General features: G+C 34.4%; 2 protein-coding genes across 2 annotated transcripts; both read right to left on the reverse strand.

Annotated features, from left to right (window-relative positions):
* Window positions 1–15,688: 15,688 nt before the first annotated feature.
* LOC115710704 (uncharacterized) lies at window positions 15,689–16,726 on the reverse strand. Its single transcript, XM_030639055.1, has 3 exons — window positions 16,426–16,726; window positions 15,891–16,120; window positions 15,689–15,781 (listed from the first exon to the last, which is right to left on the reverse strand). Exons 1-3 carry the CDS (start codon window positions 16,724–16,726, stop codon window positions 15,689–15,691), a joined length of 624 nt encoding a protein of 207 aa, XP_030494915.1.
* Window positions 16,727–20,892: 4,166 nt separating this feature from the next.
* Window positions 20,893–21,300, reverse strand: LOC115710703 (uncharacterized). Its single transcript, XM_030639054.1, has one exon. It carries the CDS (start codon window positions 21,298–21,300, stop codon window positions 20,893–20,895), a length of 408 nt encoding a protein of 135 aa, XP_030494914.1.
* Window positions 21,301–21,687: the final 387 nt, after the last annotated feature.

A 21,687-nucleotide genomic window follows, 5' to 3' on the forward strand; every position in this document is an offset into this window, starting at 1 on the left:
TAAAGGACAAAATAACAATGGGGCAAAATGACCAATTTGCCCCTCCATGCTAAAATAACATAAAAGGCACAAAAGGGGTGTTTTGGGAAATTCTAAATTCCCGGCCAATCCCGACATTCCCAATGTCTAATAAACCGTCCCAATATACTAACATACTAAGTTGTGATTTTACTGAGCCAAACACCGAGTTCCATGTTACCGGGCACTAGAAATGCAAAATTATGAAAATCACTAAATGACATAAAATGCATTTCAGAATTCAATAATAACAGCATAAATAATTATTTAAATATCTATAAATAATTTTCATAATCAAACATACTTAACTGCTAATTTCCAAATTAAACTAAGCGGTCTTTACAGTTTATTTATTAATTAAGAGACTTTATGGAGTTTTAATTAATAAATATTATAAATGACAATTTTATTTGATAATTATTTTAATTATTAAATAAATAGTTGTGGTATTTATAGTGTTGAAAGTGCAAAAAGTGGTATTTGTGAAAAATAGATAAAATAGTTGAGAAAAATGACAAAAACCAAACTAGTGTAGGGCCCACTATGTGGCCGGCCACTAGATGGGTATTTTACTCTAATTTTATCAATTTTTTTATTCAAAATAATTCAACCCTAACCCTAGTGGAAAATAGTATAAAAGGAAGGGTATGGTCTCATTGTCCAACTAATGCCTCTTAAGCTAAAAACCTAGTTTTCTCTCTAGGTTCATGAGACCTCTTCCTTCTTCTTCTTCTTCTTCTATTTCGAAATACTATAGCCTCTCTTCACAAACAATTTCAAGCCTTAGTGATTGAGTGGATGCCCACACATATCAAGTAAGTCCTCAATCATAGTGTGTAAGACTGTGAATAATCCAAACACAAAGAAGGAGTTTCGGGCTCAGATCTTGGTGATACTCTGCTACAGAAAGGATACAAGGGTTAGAGATCTGAGCGGAAGGAGTCATTTAATCCCGCTACAACCAATGTAAGGTTTCTCATACCTTTTATGAGTTTATTTTCTATCGTTTTAGAAGTTCATGTTTAGGATGTTAAGAACATATTTGTTAGTAAATCTAGATCCTAGTAAAATATATTCTAACAAGGTCATCATCCTTAGTTCCGTTGGCAGTACACGAGGTATATATGAAAACCTCTGACACTTATTACACTTTTTGAAAAACTCATGGGTGTCCTTATTGATCGTTGGCCAGTAATATCTTTGTCTAATGATCTTTTTAGATAGGCTCTACCAACCTGCATGTTCCCCACAAAAGCCTTCATGAAATTCTCTGATTATCTCGTTTGCTTCTGTAGGGAGAACACACCGAAGTAGAGGCATCGAATCACCTCTTCTGTATAGTTTACCTTCAATTATTGTGTATCGAGGCACTGAATACAAGAGTTTTCGTGCCTCGTTTTTGTCATTTGGAATTTGCCCGTCGAGTAGATAGTTGATGATAGGGGTCAGCCATGTAAGTGAACTGTCTATCATCTCCACATCTTCCTTTTCACATATACTTGGCTCGCTCAGCATCTCCACTGGAACCAAGTTCAATTCATCCAAGTCATTTTGCGAGGCCAGTTTTGCCAAGGTACCAGCGTTAGAGTTTTGTTCTCTTGGAATTTGTTCAATTTTAAAGTAATCAAATTTTTCCAAGTTCTTCTGAACCTTCTCTAGATACTTAGCCATTTTTAGGCCCTTGGCCTGGTATTCCCCGAGAACTTGATTTACAATCAGCTGTGAGTCACTATGGCAGATGAGATTCTTGACTTTCAATGCCTCGACTATCTTTAAACTAGTGATCAAGGCTTCATATTCAGCCTCGTTGTTTGATGCGTTAAATTGAAATCTCAAAGCATAATAAACTTAAAGCCTTCCGATGAAATTAGTATTACCTCGGCACCCGAGCCCTGCTCGTTGGATGCACCATCCACATATAACTTCCAAGTGTCCGCATCTCGGTGAACAGGCAGAACTTCTTCTAGAGTTATTCCTTCTATTAAGAAGTCTGCCAAGGCTTGGCCCTTGATGGATGTTGGAGGGTGGTATGTTATGTCGAACTGCCCCAGTTCGATTGACCATTTTATCAGTCTTCCAGAAGCATCTGGTTTTGATCAAATTTGTCTAAAGGGCTGATCGGTTAACACTTTTTTGGGGTGTGCCTGGAAGTAAGGTCGTAGCTTGCAAGACGCATGGATTAGGCCCAAAGGGAGTTTTTCGAGAGGGGGATAGCTCGACTCTGCCCCCAGTAACCTTTTACTTACATAGTAAATAGGTTGTTGATGCTCACCTTCTTTTCGGACTATAGCCGCACTAATCGCATCTTCCGAGATAGCCAGGTAGAGGAGTAGCATTTCTCGAGTTATTAGTTTTACCAAAACTGGAGGCATTGCTAAATGCCTTTTAATGTTCTAAAAGGCCTCTTCACACTCTTCTGTCCACTCAAATTTCTTGTTACCTCGCAATACATTGAAGAATGGCAAACACTTATCAGTTGACTTCGAAATGAACCTGTTAAGTGCAGCCATCCTTCCTGTTAAGGCTTGTACTTCTTTAGGCTTTATTGGTGATGGCATGTCTATCAATGCTTTGATTTTTTTAGGGTTTGCTTCAATACCCCTCGCGTTGACTATGAATCCCAAAAATTTTCCTGAGGAAACTCCAAAGGAACACTTTTTTGGGTTTAGCTTCATATTATACTTCTTTAATATTTTGAAGCATTCTGCGAGGTCCGTGGTATGATTCCCACTTTTCACTGACTTTACCAACATATCATCGACGTAAACCTCCATATTTTGTCCAATTTGATTTGCGAACATCTTGTTCACCAATCGTTGACATGTTGCTCCAACATTCTTAAGCCCAAACAGCATGACCTTGTAGCAATAAAGTCCCATGTTGGTTACGAAGCTCGTATGTTCCTGATCTGGGACATGCATTTTTATCTAGTTATATCAAGAATTTGCATCGATAAATGACATAAGCTCGTGCTCGGTATTTGTTGGAAATTATTTTACCAGGATCTTAGATCTACTCACAAGTATGTTGATTAATACCCTAAATATGAACTTTCTAAAACGATGAAATAAACACGTATAAAGTTTAGGAAACCTTACATTGGGTGCAGTGGAATATAATGACTCCTTTCGTTCAGATATCTAGCCCTTGATTCCTTTCTGTAGCAGAGCATTATCAATATCTGAACCTGGATCTCTTTCTCTGAATCTTTGATGCTGAAACTCCTTCTTGCTGAAAGTCTTTCTTCACGATCTTCTTCACTATGGTTGAGGTATCACTTGCTGTGTGTGGGCACTACTCATACACTAAGGATTTCAAAATCTCAACGAGGAAGAGAGAGAGAGAGTGGGTTCAGCCAAAGATAGGGAGAGAGAAGGCTCAGGTTTTTCTGAATCAGAAGTGTCAGAAGAAAAGTGTAATTTTTCTGAAGCCTTCACTATCTATTTATAGCATTCCACTAGGGTTAGGTTTGAATTATTTGGCATTAAAATAATGAAAATATCAGAGGTAAAACCCTAAAAAAGTGGACGGCCCTATACATGTGGATTTGGGCCTCACTTTTTGCAATTTTGCAGTTTTATCTTTTCTGCATCTGATTTTCTCAAAAACGCCAATTTTCTATCTATTTAATAACCATAAATAATTATTAAATAATATTGCCATTTATCATATTTATTAATTGAACCATACAAAGTATCATAATTAACAAATATGCCCCTAAAACTCTTTCTTTACAATTTCGCCCTTACTTAGTGAAAAATTCACAAATAGACATAGTCTAATTTGAGAATTATAATTGATTAATCAAAACCAATTATATGAGTCTTACAAGCAATATTATCTCAACTAGTGCGGGGACCATGGGTCTATATAACCGAGCTTCCAATAAGCAGATCAAGAATTTATCACCTAAATTCACTGACTTATTAATTCTTCGTTGAATCCACGCATAGAACTTAGAATTGCACTCTCAGTATATAGAATGCTCTATATGTTCCACCATATAGACACATCATTAGTTATCCATTGTTATAATCCTAATTTGATCAATGATCCTCTATATGAATGATCTACACTGTAAAGGGATTAGATTACCGTTACACCCTACAATGTATTTAATCCTTAAAACACTTATCCCCGTATCAATGATATTTCAGCTTATGTGAAATGAGATCTCCACCATTTATTTTCGTTTGGTCAAGCTCGAAGGAGATCATCCTTTACTTACTATTCGCCAAATAGAAGCTATAGATTCCATGTTTATGTTAGCGCTCCCACTCAATTGCACTACCGTGTTCCCAAAATGTGCGTATCACCCTGACCTAAAAGTAGGCTTAACTAACAAATCAAAGAACACGAATAGCCTCCTGACATTGAACCTAATCATAACAGGATTAAGATCATTTGATCTAGGATCAACTAGGCGATATTGACTTGAATAGATATTACGGTAAGTTTAATAAATCTAAGTCAAAGTTCAATATCGGTCCCTTCCGATGCATACTCCATGCATCCAACCTGAGCTTTACTTTAACCAATGCTCTGGAAAGAACATAGCATTTCTCCAAATGCAAGTAAACTCTTGTTGTAGATTATCATATCAGTAAAATCATATGTCTGATAAATCTAGGAAACTTTATTCACATAGTCATGTTTACTTTCCAATATGTTGACGACACAATAAACAGGATGAAGTATGCGAAAAGGGTTTCAGATGAATTTATACATTATGTACATATAATCATGAAATGAATCATGTGAACCATGCAACATTAAATGTTATTTCCGATCTATATTAATAAGTAAATCTGATTATATTGAAATGAGTTTTATTTAGGGCATAAAACCCAACAAACTCCCACTTGCACTAATATAAAACAAAAAGTGCATTTCAAATCATCTAAACACCTTGATATACAAATCAAGTGTAGTAGTAGTAAACTTCTCGTAATAGGATCTGAAAGGTTGAATTAAACACAACCTTTTCTCCACCATTACTCTTCCTTAATCACAAAATCATTGATAATGTGAAATTCCTCTCTATATGTCTACTCACTTGGGATACTGGATTCTATACCTTTGGCAACTACTTTCGGTTAATAAGGAAATAACACTAGTAGTTTAGGCAATTTGGAATGGTGCCAAAAATGTATAGAACTTTCCTTAGACTGAATAAGTACCTTTCCCGCAACTTTAACATTCAGTCCCTTCCTTGTAGACCTAGAGACTTCAGATAGGTTTTTACACTTCTCCAAAATCACTATTCCACCCCCAGAGTAATCACCATCTTATCAGAAAGATTTTCTAGCACAAAGGCAAATTTCGAAATCTGATGTGGTGTAGTCTAAGAGTTTTAAACACACCCTTATAGACTCATATAGTTCCTCTTCTTAATCTTAAGATTTACTTGATTGTCTTCCAATGTTCTTCTTCTGGATTAATCTGATACCTACTCATTACTCCCACTCAACAGCAGGTGTCTGGTCTAAGACATACTAGGGCATATCTGAGACCTCTCACTGTTGATATAAGAAATTCTTTCATGGCTTTATCATTTCTAGAATAGTTGAGACTTTTCCTTAGATAAATAAAATCTATGCCTAGAAGTCGAGAAGCTTCTAACAGTAGGCTTAACTAACAAATCAAAGAACACGAATAGCCTCCTGAGATTGAACCTAATCATAACAGGATTAAGATCATTTGATCTAGGATCAACTAGGCGATATTGACTTGAATAGATATTACGGTAAGTTTAATAAATCTAAGTCAAAGTTCAATATCGGTCCCTTCCGATGCATACTCCATGCATTCAACCTGAGCTTTACTTTAACCAATGCTCTGGAAAGAACATAGCATTTCTCCAAATGCAAGTAAACTCTTGTTGTAGATTATCATGTCAGTAAAACCCTGTGTCTGATAAATCTAGGAAACTTTATTCACATAGTCATGTTTACTTTCCAATATGTTGACGACACAATAAACAGGATCAAGTATGTGAAAAGGGTTTCAGATGAATTTATACATTATGTACATATAATCATGAAATGAATCATGTGAGCCATGCAACATTAAATGTTATTTCTGATCTATATTAATAAGTAAATCTGATTATATTGAAATGAGTTTTATTTAGGGCATAAAACCCGACATGTATGGTGAAGGTCAACGAAACCCGTGTTGAACTGCAGACCCTGGCCAGCAATTCTCATGTACAAAAGTCGGTTAGGCCTACACCTAGCTACTGTGCTTGGCTGGCTAAACCTACATTGGGCAGGGTCTGGCCACCTAGTACTCCTCCATGGTCGGCCAGACCTGTAAAAGGCAGGTTCTGGCCACCCGTGACTCCACGGTCAACTGATGCTGACTGTATGTTAACGGGAGTAGATCACACCAATTGCTAGAGTTTGGTGGATCTAGATGCCTGAAGTGATCGGTTTCACTCCTTGAATTACCATCTTGGGTGTTTCCACCCACTCCTAGTCCTTGTCAGTTAAAGATCGATCTCTAGGCACCTCGCTCCCCTTGGGGAGGAAATGTTGTACTCTCTGACTAGCTAAGGGTGCTCCTACTAGTGGCTTGCTAGCCAGTGGTTGCACGATGCGGGTGTTGCTGAGCCAGAGATCCTTGGCCAGCCCCCCGTGTCGCTAGTTGTTGAGATCTAGCTATTTTCACTGTTTGACCTTTGAGGAAAGGTTTGTCCTCCCTCTGGCAAAGGAAGATCTGTCCTAGTTCCTGAGGAACTTGGCAGAAGTCTTCCTTGAAGTGGATCCCTGAGGAGATCCCAACCTCTTCTATCGGTTCTCTGGTTGAACCGTCTTATCATATCGTTGGCCTCTCGGTTGCGACGATCTAACTCTGCTTGGTGAGATCGAAGGATGTACTCCTGGTCATCCATCCATCTCAAAAATTTGCATCTCTACTTAGCAAAAACATCGCAATCAACAGCACATGGTTCTTCAGTTAGGCTTGCATGGCCTACACCTTCCTTGAGTCTGGCCAACTCAAGATCTTCTCCTAAGTCCAGATGGGGCTCACCAATCTAAGCTTGCTAATTCCTTGGCCTGTCACTCTAGCGTAGAACCAGAGTTAAGATCCGGTTGTTGTTCTAGGGGGCTGTCGCCCCTGGGTCCTTCCTTCAGTAGGAGGCACCAATGGTGGGTTTTCTCTTGGAGGTAGGGGCCTACAACTTGGATCCACCGGGATGGATGTATCAGTTTGGTTAGTTGTAGTGGCCAGACTGGTGGCGCCAGTCGGGGTGACAACATTCACCACATCTGTAGTGTTCATGGGGATTCCAGTTGTGACTGGAACCTGAATACTTGTGGGAGACCCGAAGATGCAGATGGTGCGACAAGAGTTCTTCTTATGTTCACCATGGCATTTGCTCAGATACGATATCCACGCTCTCAATGAAAGCACCAAACTGTTGACCTCAAAAAGTGATCAGCCGATAACGGGGTCATATAGATCTGATGCTTCCCACGTGTTTGCACAAAAAAGAATGAAAAGCAATAGACACATAAATTTGTTTTAGAGGTTCAACCCCTTGTGATAGCAGGTAATGACCTACTCTCCTTTTAGTTGTATTAATACCGAGGGTTAATACTATCTAGATCACTATAGATAGGATCTGCTATAGCACCTTTAAGAATACAAGGCATGAATCAATAATGGCAAAACTGAACTGTTGAGATAATGCTAGTGTAGGTGTGTGAGGAAGAGAGAAATTGTCAAACTTAGGCTTAGATCTTAGAGGCAGGTTTCAGGCTTAGATTTCAACTTAGATTTCTAGGCTAGAGTGAAGGTCGTTATATAGGATGCTTATGTTGGGTTTTATGCCCTAAATAAAACTCATTTCAATATAATCAGATTTACTTATTAATATAGACCAGAAATAACATTTAATGTTGCATGGTTCACATGATTTATTTCATGATTATATGTACATAATGTATAAATTCATCTGAAACCCTTTTCACATACTTGATCCTGTTTATTGTGCTGTCAACACATTAGAAAGTAAACATGACTATGTGAATAAAGTTTCCTAGATTTATCAGACATATGATTTTACTGATATGATAATCTACAACAGAGTTTACATGCATTTGGAGAAGTGCTATGTTTTTTCCAGAGCATTGGTTAAAGTAAAGCTCAGGTTGGATGCATGGAGTATGCATCGGAAGGGACCGATATTGAACTTTAACTTAGATTTATTAAACTTACCGTAATATCTATTCAAGTCAATATCGCCTAGTTGATCCTAGATCAAATGTTCTTAATCCTGTTATGATTAGGCTCAATCTTGAAAGGCTATTCGTGTTCTTTGATTTGTTAGTTAAGCCTACTTTTAGGTCAGGGTGATACGTACATTTTGGGAACACGGTAGTGCAATTGAGTGGGAGCGCTATCATAAACATGGAATCTATAGCTTCTATCTGGCGAATAGTAAGCAAAGGATGATCTCCTTCGAACTTGACCAAACGAACATAAATGGTGGAGTACTCATTTCACATAAGCTGAAATATCATTTATACGGGGTCAAGTGTTTTAAGGAATAAATACATTGTAGGGTGTAACGGTAATTTAATCCCTTTACAGTGTAGATCATTCATATAGAGGATCAGTGATCACATTAGGATTATAACAATGGATAACTGATGATGTGTCTATATGGTGGAACATATAGAGCATTCTATATAACTGAGAGTGCAATTCTAAGTTCTATGCGTGGATTCAACGAAGAATTAATAAGTTAGTAAATTTTAGTGCTAAATTCTTGATCTACTTATTGGAAGCTCGGTTATATAGACCCATGGTCCCCACACTAGTTGAGATAATATTGCTTGTAAGACTCATATAATTGGTTTTGATTAATCAATTATAATTCTCAATTTAGACTATGTCTATTTGTGAAATTTTCACTAAGTAAGGGCGAAATTGTAAAGAAAGAGTTTTAGGGGCAGATTTGTTAATTATGATACTTTGTATGGTTCAATTAATAAATATGATAAATGACAATATTATTTAATAATTATTTATAGTTATTAAATAGTTAGAATTGGCATTTAAATGGTTGAATTAGAAAATTGGCGTTTTTGAGAAAATCAGATGCAGAAAAGATAAAACTGCAAAATTGCAAAAAGTGAGGCCCAAATCCACATGTATAGGGCCGGCCACTTTTGTAGGAAATTTAAACTGATATTTTCATTATTTTAATGCCAAATAATTCAAACCTAACCCTAGTGGAATGCTATAAATAGATAGTGAAGGCTTCAGGAAATTTACACTTAAATTTGACACTTTTGAATCAGAAAACCTGAGCCTTCTCTCTCCCTATCTTTAGCCGCCACTTCCCTCTTCTTTTCTTCTTCAATATTTCGAAATTCTTAGTGTGAGAATAGTGCCCACACACAACAAGTGATACCTCAATCATAGTGAGAAAGATCGTGAAGAAAGACATTCAACAAGAAGGAGTTTTAGCATCAAAGATTCAGAGAAAGAGATCCAGGTTCAGATATTGATAATGCTCTGCTACAGAAAGGAATCAAGGGCTAGATATATGAACGGAAGAAGTCATATTATTCCGCTGCACCCAATGTAAGGTTTCCTAAACTTTATATGTGTTTATTTCATCGTTTTAGAAAGTTCATATTTAGGGTGTTAATCAACATACTTGTGAGTAGATCTACGACCCTCGTAAAATAATTTCCAACAGCTTAAACCCTAGATTACAGTTTGAAACCCTAGATATTTACATAGTTTGTCAGATAATTACAAAAGATTAAAATGTCCTTGAATTTAGATATTATTCAGCCATTATGTTGGGCTTTTAAGGCCTAATTCACAGCCCATTAGTTGATGTCCACATGTAGAAGAGCACAAGAAACCCTACAGAGCACCTCTTAGCCGGCCATGGTGCAGTCCCAAGGCTAGCCGGCCAACTCCTCTGAGGGAGCTGGTCTGTCACTTGATACCCATTTGAGTGTCGGGGTCTCTGTTTGCTTAGGTGCTGACTTGGCCTTCTTATTGATGAGTTGTACTGCCACGTGATGCTGATTTTGTCCACGTAAGCGTACCACATCAGGAAGAAAAAAATTGGAATAACGTACTTAAATACTTGCCCAAAGAGGCTGATCATTAATGCCTGAACCATGTAATAAATATGTTTGTCTGTTGTTTAATATCTTTTATTTTCTTAAGCTCTATAGAATCAGTTTTCGAAAATCTCGATAAACACACGTAATATTAATTATTAAAATATGATAAAAATAGATCAAAAAAAGTTAATTTTTAAAATTAAATATTATATTTTTTTACTTTTTCTTCTTTTTCTTTTTCTTTTTCTTTTTCTTTTTCTCTTTCTTCTTCTCTGTCCTTTTCTCGAAGCTTCTTCTGTCCAAGTGAAACTAGGGCCAAAATTGTTGGTGAGTTGCTTGTCCGTTTAATTTTATTTGCTAAAGTTGAGGTTGTATAATTTTTTAATTTATTTATTTGCTAAAGTTGAGGTTGTATAATTTTTTAATTTATTTACATTTATACTAAATCATGTTGAGGGTTACATGGAGTTAACAGCCAAGACAAAAACCTTTTTTTTCACTGCTGTTGCTATGTGCGATGCAGAATTTTATGTAAAAATTGATGATGATGTTCATGTTAATATAGGTAAACAGAAGTCTCAGTTGATGATGTTGCTCATTCATAAACTGTTGGTTGTTATTGCTGTTCTAAGTTTTTCCCATTCTTAACTCCATTTGAAGTTTTGCCTTTTATTTTCAACCGCCACACTATGGGGCAACTCAAGTTTATGTTGGAGGCCCAAAATTTGACCTCGACTTTGATCTACTGCCTCCGACCACCAATGACCCAGGCAGACATCTTCCTTACTCACTTTGTTACACGCAGGTTGCTGCCCAGTCGAGAGCCTTCCCTCTTCTTCGTCTTCGGTGGTTCAAGGAGCTTCAATATACTCTAATTTCTAAAATCTCTCACACTCGTGCCTCCTCCTCTCTCTCTCAGATTCAATATTTTTCTTCCTCTATTTTCCTTGAAATCAATGACTAATTGTTGGCGACTTTAAACGGAACCTCCACCAAAGATGGGGACAACTACATCGTCATCGCGAAAGAGAAGGTGAAGAGGATGATAGTGTTAAATCTGATATCTGCCAACGATCCATGTAGATCTATATCTGTTTCTCATTTATTTTGTTGGATCTAATTTGTCATTGTTTTTTGGGTTTCTTTGATTTTGGCTTTAGGTGTTGATTTTTTTATCTTAAAAATGTAACAGTAATGGTGGTAGCAACAGTGATATGGCGATGTTAGTGGTGATAGTGAAAGTGGTGTGGTTGTGGTAGTTGTTTTTAGTGGTATTGTAGTATGGTTGTGGTGGTGATGGTTATTATTATTATATTTTTTTTATTTTCTTTACTGATTTGGTGGTGGGTAGTGGCAGTGGTGATGGAGGTGGAGGTGGTAATAGAGTTAGTGTTTCAGGATAAGAAAAAGGAAGAAGAAAAGAAAAAAAATAAAAGGAAAAAAAAAAAAAATTCTGATTTTGGAGTTTAATTTCAAAAAATAATTTAAAATATTTTTAATTACTTTTTATAATATTTTAATAATTATTGTTACATGGACTAATGAAAATTTGCCATGTGTACAGACAGTCCACTATGACATTTAATTGAACTTTTTAGACGGAGGTGTAAAGAGCAAAACAGAATGGGGGTTTAATAAGTTTTGCCGTCAAAATATTGATTTTTGTGGTTAAGTTTTTTTTTAAAAAATAATATTTAGGTGGTTTTGCTGTTAATATTTCTATTAAAAATTATTTTTATTTTATTTTTTAAAAAAAATTATGTCAAATTTGTATTAAGCGAGTCGTGTCGTGTTTGACCCGTTTTTATATTGTGTCAAGTAGTATTTACCTTTTTTTCGATCTGCAACTAATTTTTCTGACCTTAATCTATAAAATTCATATCATATTTGTATTTGTGTGCCATATCCAAATTTACTTTGTCAATGCTATCTAAACTATTGCTCCTCTAAATTTTCTACCATTTTTTATAAATCTAGTGCAAGATACAATAATTTTAGGAATCTATATTTATTATTTTTATATTTTTTTATTTCTCTTCTTCTATTCTCTCTTCCACTAATTTTTTTTAGGAGAATTACCTCATATACTATTTTTTTAATTTTTTTTTTCAAATTTACAGTTTAGGTTTCTAAAGTAGTTGCAGCGCTAGTTACAATATGGGGTTTTGTACTATTTTTTGTTGCAATATAAGTTGGAGCACTAGTTGCAATAGGAGTTTCTATATAGAATTCCGTAAAAATACAAAAAAAAAAAAAAAAGCTGTTTTGAAGTGTAAAAATAAAAAAATAAAAAAAAACTTTTTTTTTATTACTTTTATTTTTGTTTTTATTTCTATTATTTAGTTTCATCAATAAAATATTTTTTATATATAATATTTAAATGATGTAAAGAAAAATATAAAAAAATATATATTATATAGTGTAATATAAAATTATAATGTACAATTAAAATTTTGATAATATATTTATAAAAATAGAATAAATGAGCTCATTTTAATTATTATTAATATTTGTAAAGGCTCTATTTATTACTTAAAAACAAAAACCGGAAAGATGCCTCGGTAAGAAGTCTATTTTATAATATATTTTCCTTCTTTCGTAACTACTGTTACCCCAAACCAAAAAAAAAATTTGTGGTTGACCATCTACCAAGTTAAACAAATTTTAAAATCAGATCAAATAAAATCTAATAATTGGTGGTATTTCTTTTTCTTTTCTTTTTTTTTTTTTTAAGGGATAAACAATAACATTGTTATCGTGACCAAGTCTACCACACAACCACATACATACGTTATCTCTTTGCGTGGCGGCCCAAGTAGGTGTACCCACTATAACTAATTAGCTATTTCCAATAAACTTACTTTCTTTCTTATTTTTTTTTCCTTTTCTTTTTCTAATAATAATTTGCACATTTAGTCCTTTGATCATTATATTGTAACAATTTGGTTGCTAGATTTATAATTTTCACCATTTGCTCCCATGAAAGATGCCCAATGATCATCAAATGGTTGATTGATTCGAAATATTGATTTATATGGATTAAATAAGTGTCAATTTAGTTAAGAAAAAATGTGTAAATTTAATTGGTTTAGGATTTACATATTTTTTTTTGGCTCATAGTTACTACTCTCTATATACAGGTTTGAGATTCTTAAATTATTATTGATCTCAAGTTTAATGAATCGATTCTTTATAATTAGGTGGCGTTTGGTTGGAGGTAATGAAATGGAATGGAATAGAAAGGAAATAATTTTCATTCTATTCTTTTGTTTGGTTGCATTTTAAAGTATTGGAATGGCATTCCAATAGAATGCTCTTTCCACCATTTTGGTGGCTATTCCATTTTAAAAAGAAAGGAATGACCATTCCGCTGTAACAAGAAAAAAAATTTAATTATTTTTTTATCAATTTTTTTTATCCATTTTAAATTTTATTCCATTCCATTGCTATTCTCATTCTCATTCTCATTCCTATTCCTATATTTAATTCTTCCCAACCAAACGCCTCCTATAGAGCTGTATTAGGCATATTTGGCTATACTATTTTTTTTATTCATGTTCAAATAATGGGGTTGTTATTATTTAATTTTTATTTGATAATTATTGATTGGTGTAATTTGTAAACCTAGTGATTTATTGGCTTTTTTTTTATTTGATAATCGGGTTGGTAATTTATTGGCCTTTTAGTTGAAGGTATTGCAATTTTTTTTTTTTATTTTGTAAACCACATAATTTGCTAATTATATTCTTTAAGCAATTTCATAACTTTGTCCAATTTATCCATTAGTAGAAATTTTTATTTTTTTCTCAAAAATTTATTGGTAAGAAGTTAAAAAAGTACATCCGTCATCATAATACAAGAACATAAATTCTACCAACCAATTATTCATTTGGGTTTTATTTATTTATTTTTTTTTAATAAGTCAGGAGATTATTTAATTATTAAATTCGTTCAAACTAATAGAACGTACTTCAAAGAAACAATCTTCCAACAGAAGCACACAATCTATAGAGAAACAAAAGTCTTTTGCCAAGCAATGAGCCAACTTGTTTGCAGATGTTTAACAAAACATAACTCAACAAATGATAAAGCCAAAAGTAAATTCTTAACATCTTGAACAATAAGACCAAACTGTGAAGACATAAAAATATTATTTTGGACTACTTGGACACACACCAAACTATCCGTTTCTAACACATCATATACATTGCACGAAATAATATAATCACTCAGTTAGCTAATTTAATAGCTTTGTTAAATATATATATTAGGTTGATGTTAAGTGCAACGTATAATTAGTTTTTTTTAATTGAGTTCAATTAGGTGGTATTAAGTGCAATACATAAATGTTTAATATTTTGAATTAAGTAATGTATTTTTCTTTTAATTTTTAAAATAGAGTTTGAGATTTTGATCTTTAAAAAAAAAAAATTGGCTACTGCTACATTAGTATCATTTAAATGTGATTATATAAACGTATTTTTTAAAATTTTAAATTTTTTTAAATTAGGTTTGTATCTGATAATACATATATTGTAATTTATTATATTCTTAACCAAAACTCACATAATTTAATTTATGTGTCTCTATATTTAGGTTAGATTCGTAAATTTGATATAAAGTTTTTTTATTCCCAAACTTTATGAAAAATATGGTGTGTGTGTGTGTGTGTGAATCTGTTTACCAAAATTAAAACGAAAAATAATCAATTCTTTATTACAACTATTTCAATTTAAAATATAAAATAAATAATAATAAAGTTAAAAATATTTATAATATTTTAAATTTCCTTATATAAAATATCTACATAATTTTTTTTTTTGTTGAACAAAGGATGATCATGCATTAAAGAAGGTCTCATCCATTACAATATTTTGCAAAATAGGAGGAGCATCCAGCTCATTGAAAATACAATCTGACGTAAAATAAGACCCCCTAGCAACACAATGGGCGGCCTTATTAGCAGATCAATAAACAAAAGAAACTAAAACATTCTTTAGAGTTGATAAAATCAAACGACAATCTTCCACCAACAATCCAAACTGTGATGGCATATGAACGAAACTATTTATTGTCTGAACTATAATCAACGCATCCGACTCGATAACAGCATCTTCCCAACCTTTATTTTTAACCCAACTCAACGCCTCTTTTATTCTTATTACTTCAGCAATTTCAAGAAGTACAATCCCACTTCTACTTGTTGAAATAGCTTCAATTAAGCTCCCATTTGAATCCCGAGCCACACAACCAAACCCAAACCTTTAATGAGCTTCAAATATAGCACTGTCAACATTCACCTTGACCGTAAATCTTTCAGGTTTACGCCAGTGATTGCTATTAGAGGAGACGCCAATTGCAAAGAGAGATCCTGACGATTGCTAACTAGCAATACTCCATTGGCCAAGGACTGACCGAGCCGACTTCACCACACTAGAAGCTGAACACGATTTTTGCTGCCATAGTACCTCATTTCGGGTCTTTCAAATACTCCAACTAACCATTGCTGCATCTAATGTAACATCATCACGATTCCTATCTAATACAGAAAAAAACCAGCTGCTAAAATCCTAGTTTAAACCAGAATTTAGTGCAACAGCTGATAAATAACAGCAAGACCGTGCGAATTCACAACCAAGAAGCTTATGGGAAATTGTCTCATACTTAGCATTACAAAAAGAACAGAATAAATCAACATAGACATGTTTTGAATTAAGTTGTACCCCATGTTGGGAGATACCCTGTACATGCCCTCCATAAAAAGTGGTGAACCTTTGGTGGGACTTCAAGCTTCCACAACTTTTTCCAGCAACTATCTTCTTGCAAATGCAACCAATTACCAGTAGTAGATTGAAGATACTTGTATCCGCTCTTGACAGTATATAAGTCTGCATACTCCATGTTCCAATACCAAGAATCATTATTTGTTGAACTACTTAACTGAATGCTCAAAATCAAGTTTTTGTCCCTCTCCACAAACATGTCATCTAGTAGTTCAAGTCCTAAGATCTCTCACCCACAAGCATCAAATTAGACACATTCTTGTCTACAAGGCCATGATGATTTGAAATGATAAATGGGTTACTATCATTTAGCAGCCACGGGTCAAGAAGAACACTGACAGATGAGCCACTGCCAATTGACCGCCTAGCACCATTTTAAACCAAAGATTGGGCTTCCCATATACTCTGCCAAATAAAGCTTGGATTCTGTCTTAGCTCAGCCTGTAAAAAAGAACCATTTGGGTAATACCAAGCTTTATAAATCCTTTCCACCAGCGAACCTTTCTTAATGAGTAATCGCCAACCTTGTTTTCCTAAAAACGAAAGATTATAATCACGAACATCACGAAATCCTAACCCACCAACATGCTTATGTTGACAAAGGCGCCTCCAACTAAACCAACTAACACCCTTACTTGTAGACTTGGATTGGGCCTTCCACCAAAACTTTGTCAGCATTCCTTCGAGACTTGCACAGATTTCCTTAGTCAAAAGGAACACACTCATAGCATAACTTGGTAAAGCTTGAGCAACTGACTTTAACAACACTTCTTTACCATATTTTGACAAAAATTTAGTTTCCCAACTAAAGATTCGTTTCCTCATTTTTTCTTTTAAGAAACCAAGAATTGCATTATTTTCCTCCCCATAATGCAAGGAAAGCCCAAGTATAAGCTATCTTCATTAGCCTCTACCAATCCCATATTTGCACATACATGATTCTGAGCCTCCTCACCAGTGTTCTTGCTGAAAAAGACTGAAGACTTGTCAAAATTTACCTTTTGACCAGACGCCAATTCATAGCTTTGTTGTAATATTCTGAAAAATAAAATGATTTTAAATAGACATATTTTATTATATATGTAATTATTTTGGTAATGAAGTAAGATTATAATCTTACTTAGGGTAATTAGCGAAGATTTATTAAATGATTATATTAAGCGTAATTTATTAATTACGGAGATTATATTGGGATATGTGGGTATCGAGGATACCATTTCTGAAATAAAAATATTTTTTTTGGGCCCGATGACTGTGGAATTTTGCAATGTGGTTAGAAATGTCATGACATTAATGGGAGAATTATTTTGAGGATATTCCGGACTAGGTTAGAATTATTTTAGAATGTCGGTTTAATGGATTAGTAAAATTACCAAAATCTAGGTTATTGTAAAAGTTTTGGAGGGGTAGATTAGTCTTTTGGTAATTATGAATTTTGCCCTTTTGACTTTTTCTAGGGATGACCATTATTTTTTTTTTAAAAAAAAAAAAAGAAAAGAAGGCAAAAGGAAACTATTTAATGGGATAACTTACAAAGCAAGTAATAAAACCAAGCTTCTCCTTCTCTTCTTCCTTCGAGTTGTTGGGTTTTATGCCCTAAATAAAACTATTTCAATGTAATCAGATTTACTTATTAATATAGATCAGAAATAACATTTAATGTTGCATGGTTCACATGATTTATTTCATGATTATATGTACATAATGTATAGATTCATCTGAAACCCTTTTCACATACTTGATCCTGTTTATTGTGCCGTCAACACATTGGAAAGTAAACATGACTATGTGAATAAAGTTTCCTAGATTTATCAGACATAGGGTTTTACTGATATGATAATCTACAACAGAGTTTACTTGCATTTGGAGAAGAGCTATGTTCTTTCCAGGGCATTGGTTAAAGTAAAGCTCAGGTTGGATGCATGGAGTATGCATCGGAAGGGACCGATATTGAACTTTGACTTAGATTTATTAAACTTACCGTAATATCTATTCAAGTCAATATCGCCTAGTTTATCCTAGATCAAATGTTCTTAATCCTGTTATGATTAGGCTCAATCTTGAAAGACTGTTCGTGTTCTTTGATTTGTTAGTTAAGCCTACTTTTAGGTCAGGGTGATACGTACATTTTGGGAACACGGTAGTGCAATTGAGTGGGAGCGCTATCATAAACATGGAATCTATAGCTTCTATCTGGCGAATAGTAAGCAAAGGATGATCTCCTTCGAGCTTGACCAAACGAACATAAATGGTGGAGTACTCATTTCACATAAGCTGAAATATCATTTATACGGGGTCAAGTGTTTTAAGGAATAAATACATTGTAGGGTGTAACGGTAATTTAATCCCTTTACAGTGTAGATCATTCATATAGAGGATCATTAATCACGTTAGGATTATAACAATGGATAACTAATGATGTGTCTATATGGTGGAACATATAGAGCATTCTATATACTGAGAGTGCAATTCTAAGTTCTATGCGTGGATTCAACGAAGAATTAATAAGTTAGTGAATTTTCGTGCTAAATTCTTGATCTACTTATTGGAAGCTTGGTTATATAGATCCATGGTCCCCCCACTAGTTGAGATAATATTGCTTGTAAGACTCATGTAATTGGTTTTGATTAATCAATTATAATTCTCAAATTAGACTATGTCTTTTTGTGAATTTTTCATTAAGTAAGGGCGAAATTGTAAAGAAAGAGTTTTAGGGGCATATTTGTTAATTATGATACTTTGTATGGTTCAATTAATAAATATGATAAATGGCAATATTATTTAATAATTATTTATAGTTATTAAATAGTTAGAATTGGCATTTAAATGGTTGAATTAGAAAATTGGCGTTTTTGAGAAAATCAGATGCAGAAAAGATAAAACTGCAAAATGGCAAAAAGTGAGGCCCAAATCCACTAGTATAGGGCCAGCCACTTTTTTAGGAAATTTAAACTGATATTTTCATTATTTTAATGCCAAATAATTCAAGCCTAACCTTAGTGGAATGCTATAAATAGATAGTGAAGGCTTCAGGAAAAACACACTTAAATTTTCTATTTTTCCTTCAGAGAAAAACCTGAGCTTTCTCTCTCCCTATCTTTAGCTGCCACTTCTTCTTTCTCTTCCCTCTTGAATTTCGAAATCCTTAGTGTATGAGTAGTGCCCACACACATCAAGTGATACCTCAATCATAGTGAGGAAGATCGTGAAGAAAGACATTCAACAGAAGGAGTTTCAGCATCAAAGATTCAGAGAAAGAGATCCAGGTTCAGATATTGATAATGCTCTGCTACAGAAAGGAATCAAGGGCTAGATATCTGAACGGAAGGAGTCATTATATTCCGCTGCACCCAATGTAAGGTTTCTTTAACTTTATATGTGTTTAATTTATTATTTTAGAAAGTTCTTATTTAGGATGTTAATAAACATACTTGTGAGTAGATCTAAGATCCTGGTAAAATAATTTCCAACACGAGCAAGCTAGAACCAGCCAGCTTTGGGGAAATTTCTTCAGCTATTCTTCCTCATTTCAAGCTGAATCTAACCCCAAGTCAACCTAGAATGTTGAGGTAAGTTTCCTCCTTATGTTCTTGGTGATTTCTTAGGTTTTTAAGCTAGGTTTTGTTAGTTCTATATGAGTTTTCAGGGCTGTAGGTTTAGATAAGATCTAAGCATGATTTCTAAGTTGAATTAAGTTTGTTTATGCATGTTTTAGTTGATTTCATGGCTGTTTGGATTGTATTGTGTTAGAAGAAGCTAAAGGAATTAAGTTTCTTTCACTTGAACATGTGATTTTGAGTTAGAGATTGAACTACTGTAATTTGAAGCTTGGATATATTATATTTATGATATTATACTGTTTTGGAAAGTTTAGTTAGGTTTGGAGGTGTTTTGGGTCAAATTTGAAGGAGAGAACCCAAGAAAATCTGGTCTGCCAGAACCGGTCGATTGGTTGGTTCTGGTGCATTAAAACCGGTCGATCGGTTGCCCTATAGGGGAAATTTCCAGGTTTTCTTCAAGTTTAGTTTTTGGCCCAGGGAGTTGTGTATCATTTGTTTTAGGTTGTTTATTGGATGCTTGACCTATTTTGAAGTTGTTGGGAGTTAGGTTATGCTTGGTTTTGAGTTAGGGTTTTATTTCAAAATTTTGGATTAAAGTATTCATTGAGTTTCAATTGTCGTGACATAGGACCGGGATCGCCCAATTTGTTTTCCACTCAGGTCAGCCCGCACGCTTGAGTTCTGAACTAAGGTAAGAAAAGTTGTAAGCACCATATGTGGCTAAATGTTAGCGGTTGAATGATATAGCCTTGATTATTATCAAGATTCTGATTGGATGTATGTTGAGCCTAGGTTATGACCTATGGTTAGGAACGGTTATTACCGTTACGAGTAATTACTCTTGAAACCGCGTATAGGTTTCTTACTTATCGTTTGCTTCATCGGGCAACGATAGTGACATATTCAGCTCGTGGTTAATGAGTGGTAAATAGGTACTTTATAAAGTACCAGAGTTGTGTTTACAATATTATGTAAATGTGTATGCAAGTTAATTTGAGATTGAATTGTTGAATATTGCTGGTCATTATTTTATTCACTTCTCTTGCTGAGTCTTTGTGACTCACGGGTGCTTTATGGTGCAGGTAAGGGAAAAGCAAAGGTTGAGTAGCCATGAGTTTAAGGTCGTATCAGCAATGTACATATTAGCTGCAGTGGCACGACCCAGTGAACAGGATGCTCTATTTTGAATGTATTTTGGGAATGCAAAGTTTTTTGTTGTAAAAACACTATTAAACTAGTTTGTAAATATTTTGAAACAGGGGGATCCCGTAGTTAATATTACTTTTTTTTTTTATCATAAAGCAGTTTTATACGTCTATTTTTAATTATCAAAATTTAATTACCCACACTTTTAGTATAATTATATAGTATATAAAACAAGAATTTTATTAAAAAAAAAAAACACATGTGGCGTCCCTGTTGGACAGGGCATTACATTTGTAAAAACTGCATCACTCTTTGAGCCTCCATACCATTGGCCTTACAATACACATAATTATCATCCACAAAAAGCATATGAGAAACTCTTGGGGCACCTCTAGCGACTTTACACCTGGTTAACCACTGATGCCTTTCATATTTCTTCAACAGGGTCGAGAAACCCTCTGCACAAATTAGGAACAAGTACAAAGATAGCGGATCCCCTTGTCGCAAACCTCTTCCAAGACAAATTGGACCCATAGTATGTCCCGCATGAGTGACATTATAAGTAATAGTAGAGACACAAAACATAATTAACTCCACCACCCTTCTACTGAACCCCATCTGAAGCATAAGAGTCTCAATAAAAGACCATTCAACTCGATCATAGACTTTGCTCATATCGAGTTTGATAGCCATATAACCATATAACTCCAAACCTCCAACTAAAGACTCTATTATAGACAACTAAAACCACAATACCCTAAGTAACAAGGAATCACCTAACCAAAGCTCTAAAAGTAACACGAATTGATGAAATGGATTGCTTGGGAAACTGTCCTAGAATTGGTTAACCGGTTTGCACCAATTTTCCCAAGGAATCCAAAACCTGATCAAAATGTGCCCAAACCTCACCAAAACTTCCAGAACACCTATATTGACCTCAAATAATATAATCCAAGCAATAAAATCCAGAAAAACATCCAGAATCAACATATGCCATGTATGAACCAAGCATGAGTTTCAAACTCAAACTTGTGCATCCACCATACCAAACCCTAAAACCAGCAACTAGAATTCAAACCT

Source organism: Cannabis sativa, chromosome 3, assembly GCF_029168945.1.
Source record: "Cannabis sativa cultivar Pink pepper isolate KNU-18-1 chromosome 3, ASM2916894v1, whole genome shotgun sequence".
Taxonomy (NCBI): domain Eukaryota; kingdom Viridiplantae; phylum Streptophyta; class Magnoliopsida; order Rosales; family Cannabaceae; genus Cannabis; species Cannabis sativa.

What these genes read in the sequence shown, in the direction of transcription:
- LOC115710703 (XM_030639054.1), bottom strand. Translation starts at nt 21,300, where the DNA reads ATGGCTATCAAACTCGATATGAGCAAAGTCTATGATCGAGTTGAATGG.
- LOC115710704 (XM_030639055.1), bottom strand. Translation starts at nt 16,726, where the DNA reads ATGAGGAAACGAATCTTTAGTTGGGAAACTAAATTTTTGTCAAAATAT. An exon ending in TTCGTTTTTAGGAAAACAAG is followed by an intron (nt 16,121 to 16,425) that starts GTTGGCGATTAC and finishes GAGAGATCTTAG; the next exon opens with GACTTGAACTACTAGATGAC. An exon ending in AGCTTGAAGTCCCACCAAAG is followed by an intron (nt 15,782 to 15,890) that starts GTTCACCACTTT and finishes TGTAATGCTAAG; the next exon opens with TATGAGACAATTTCCCATAA.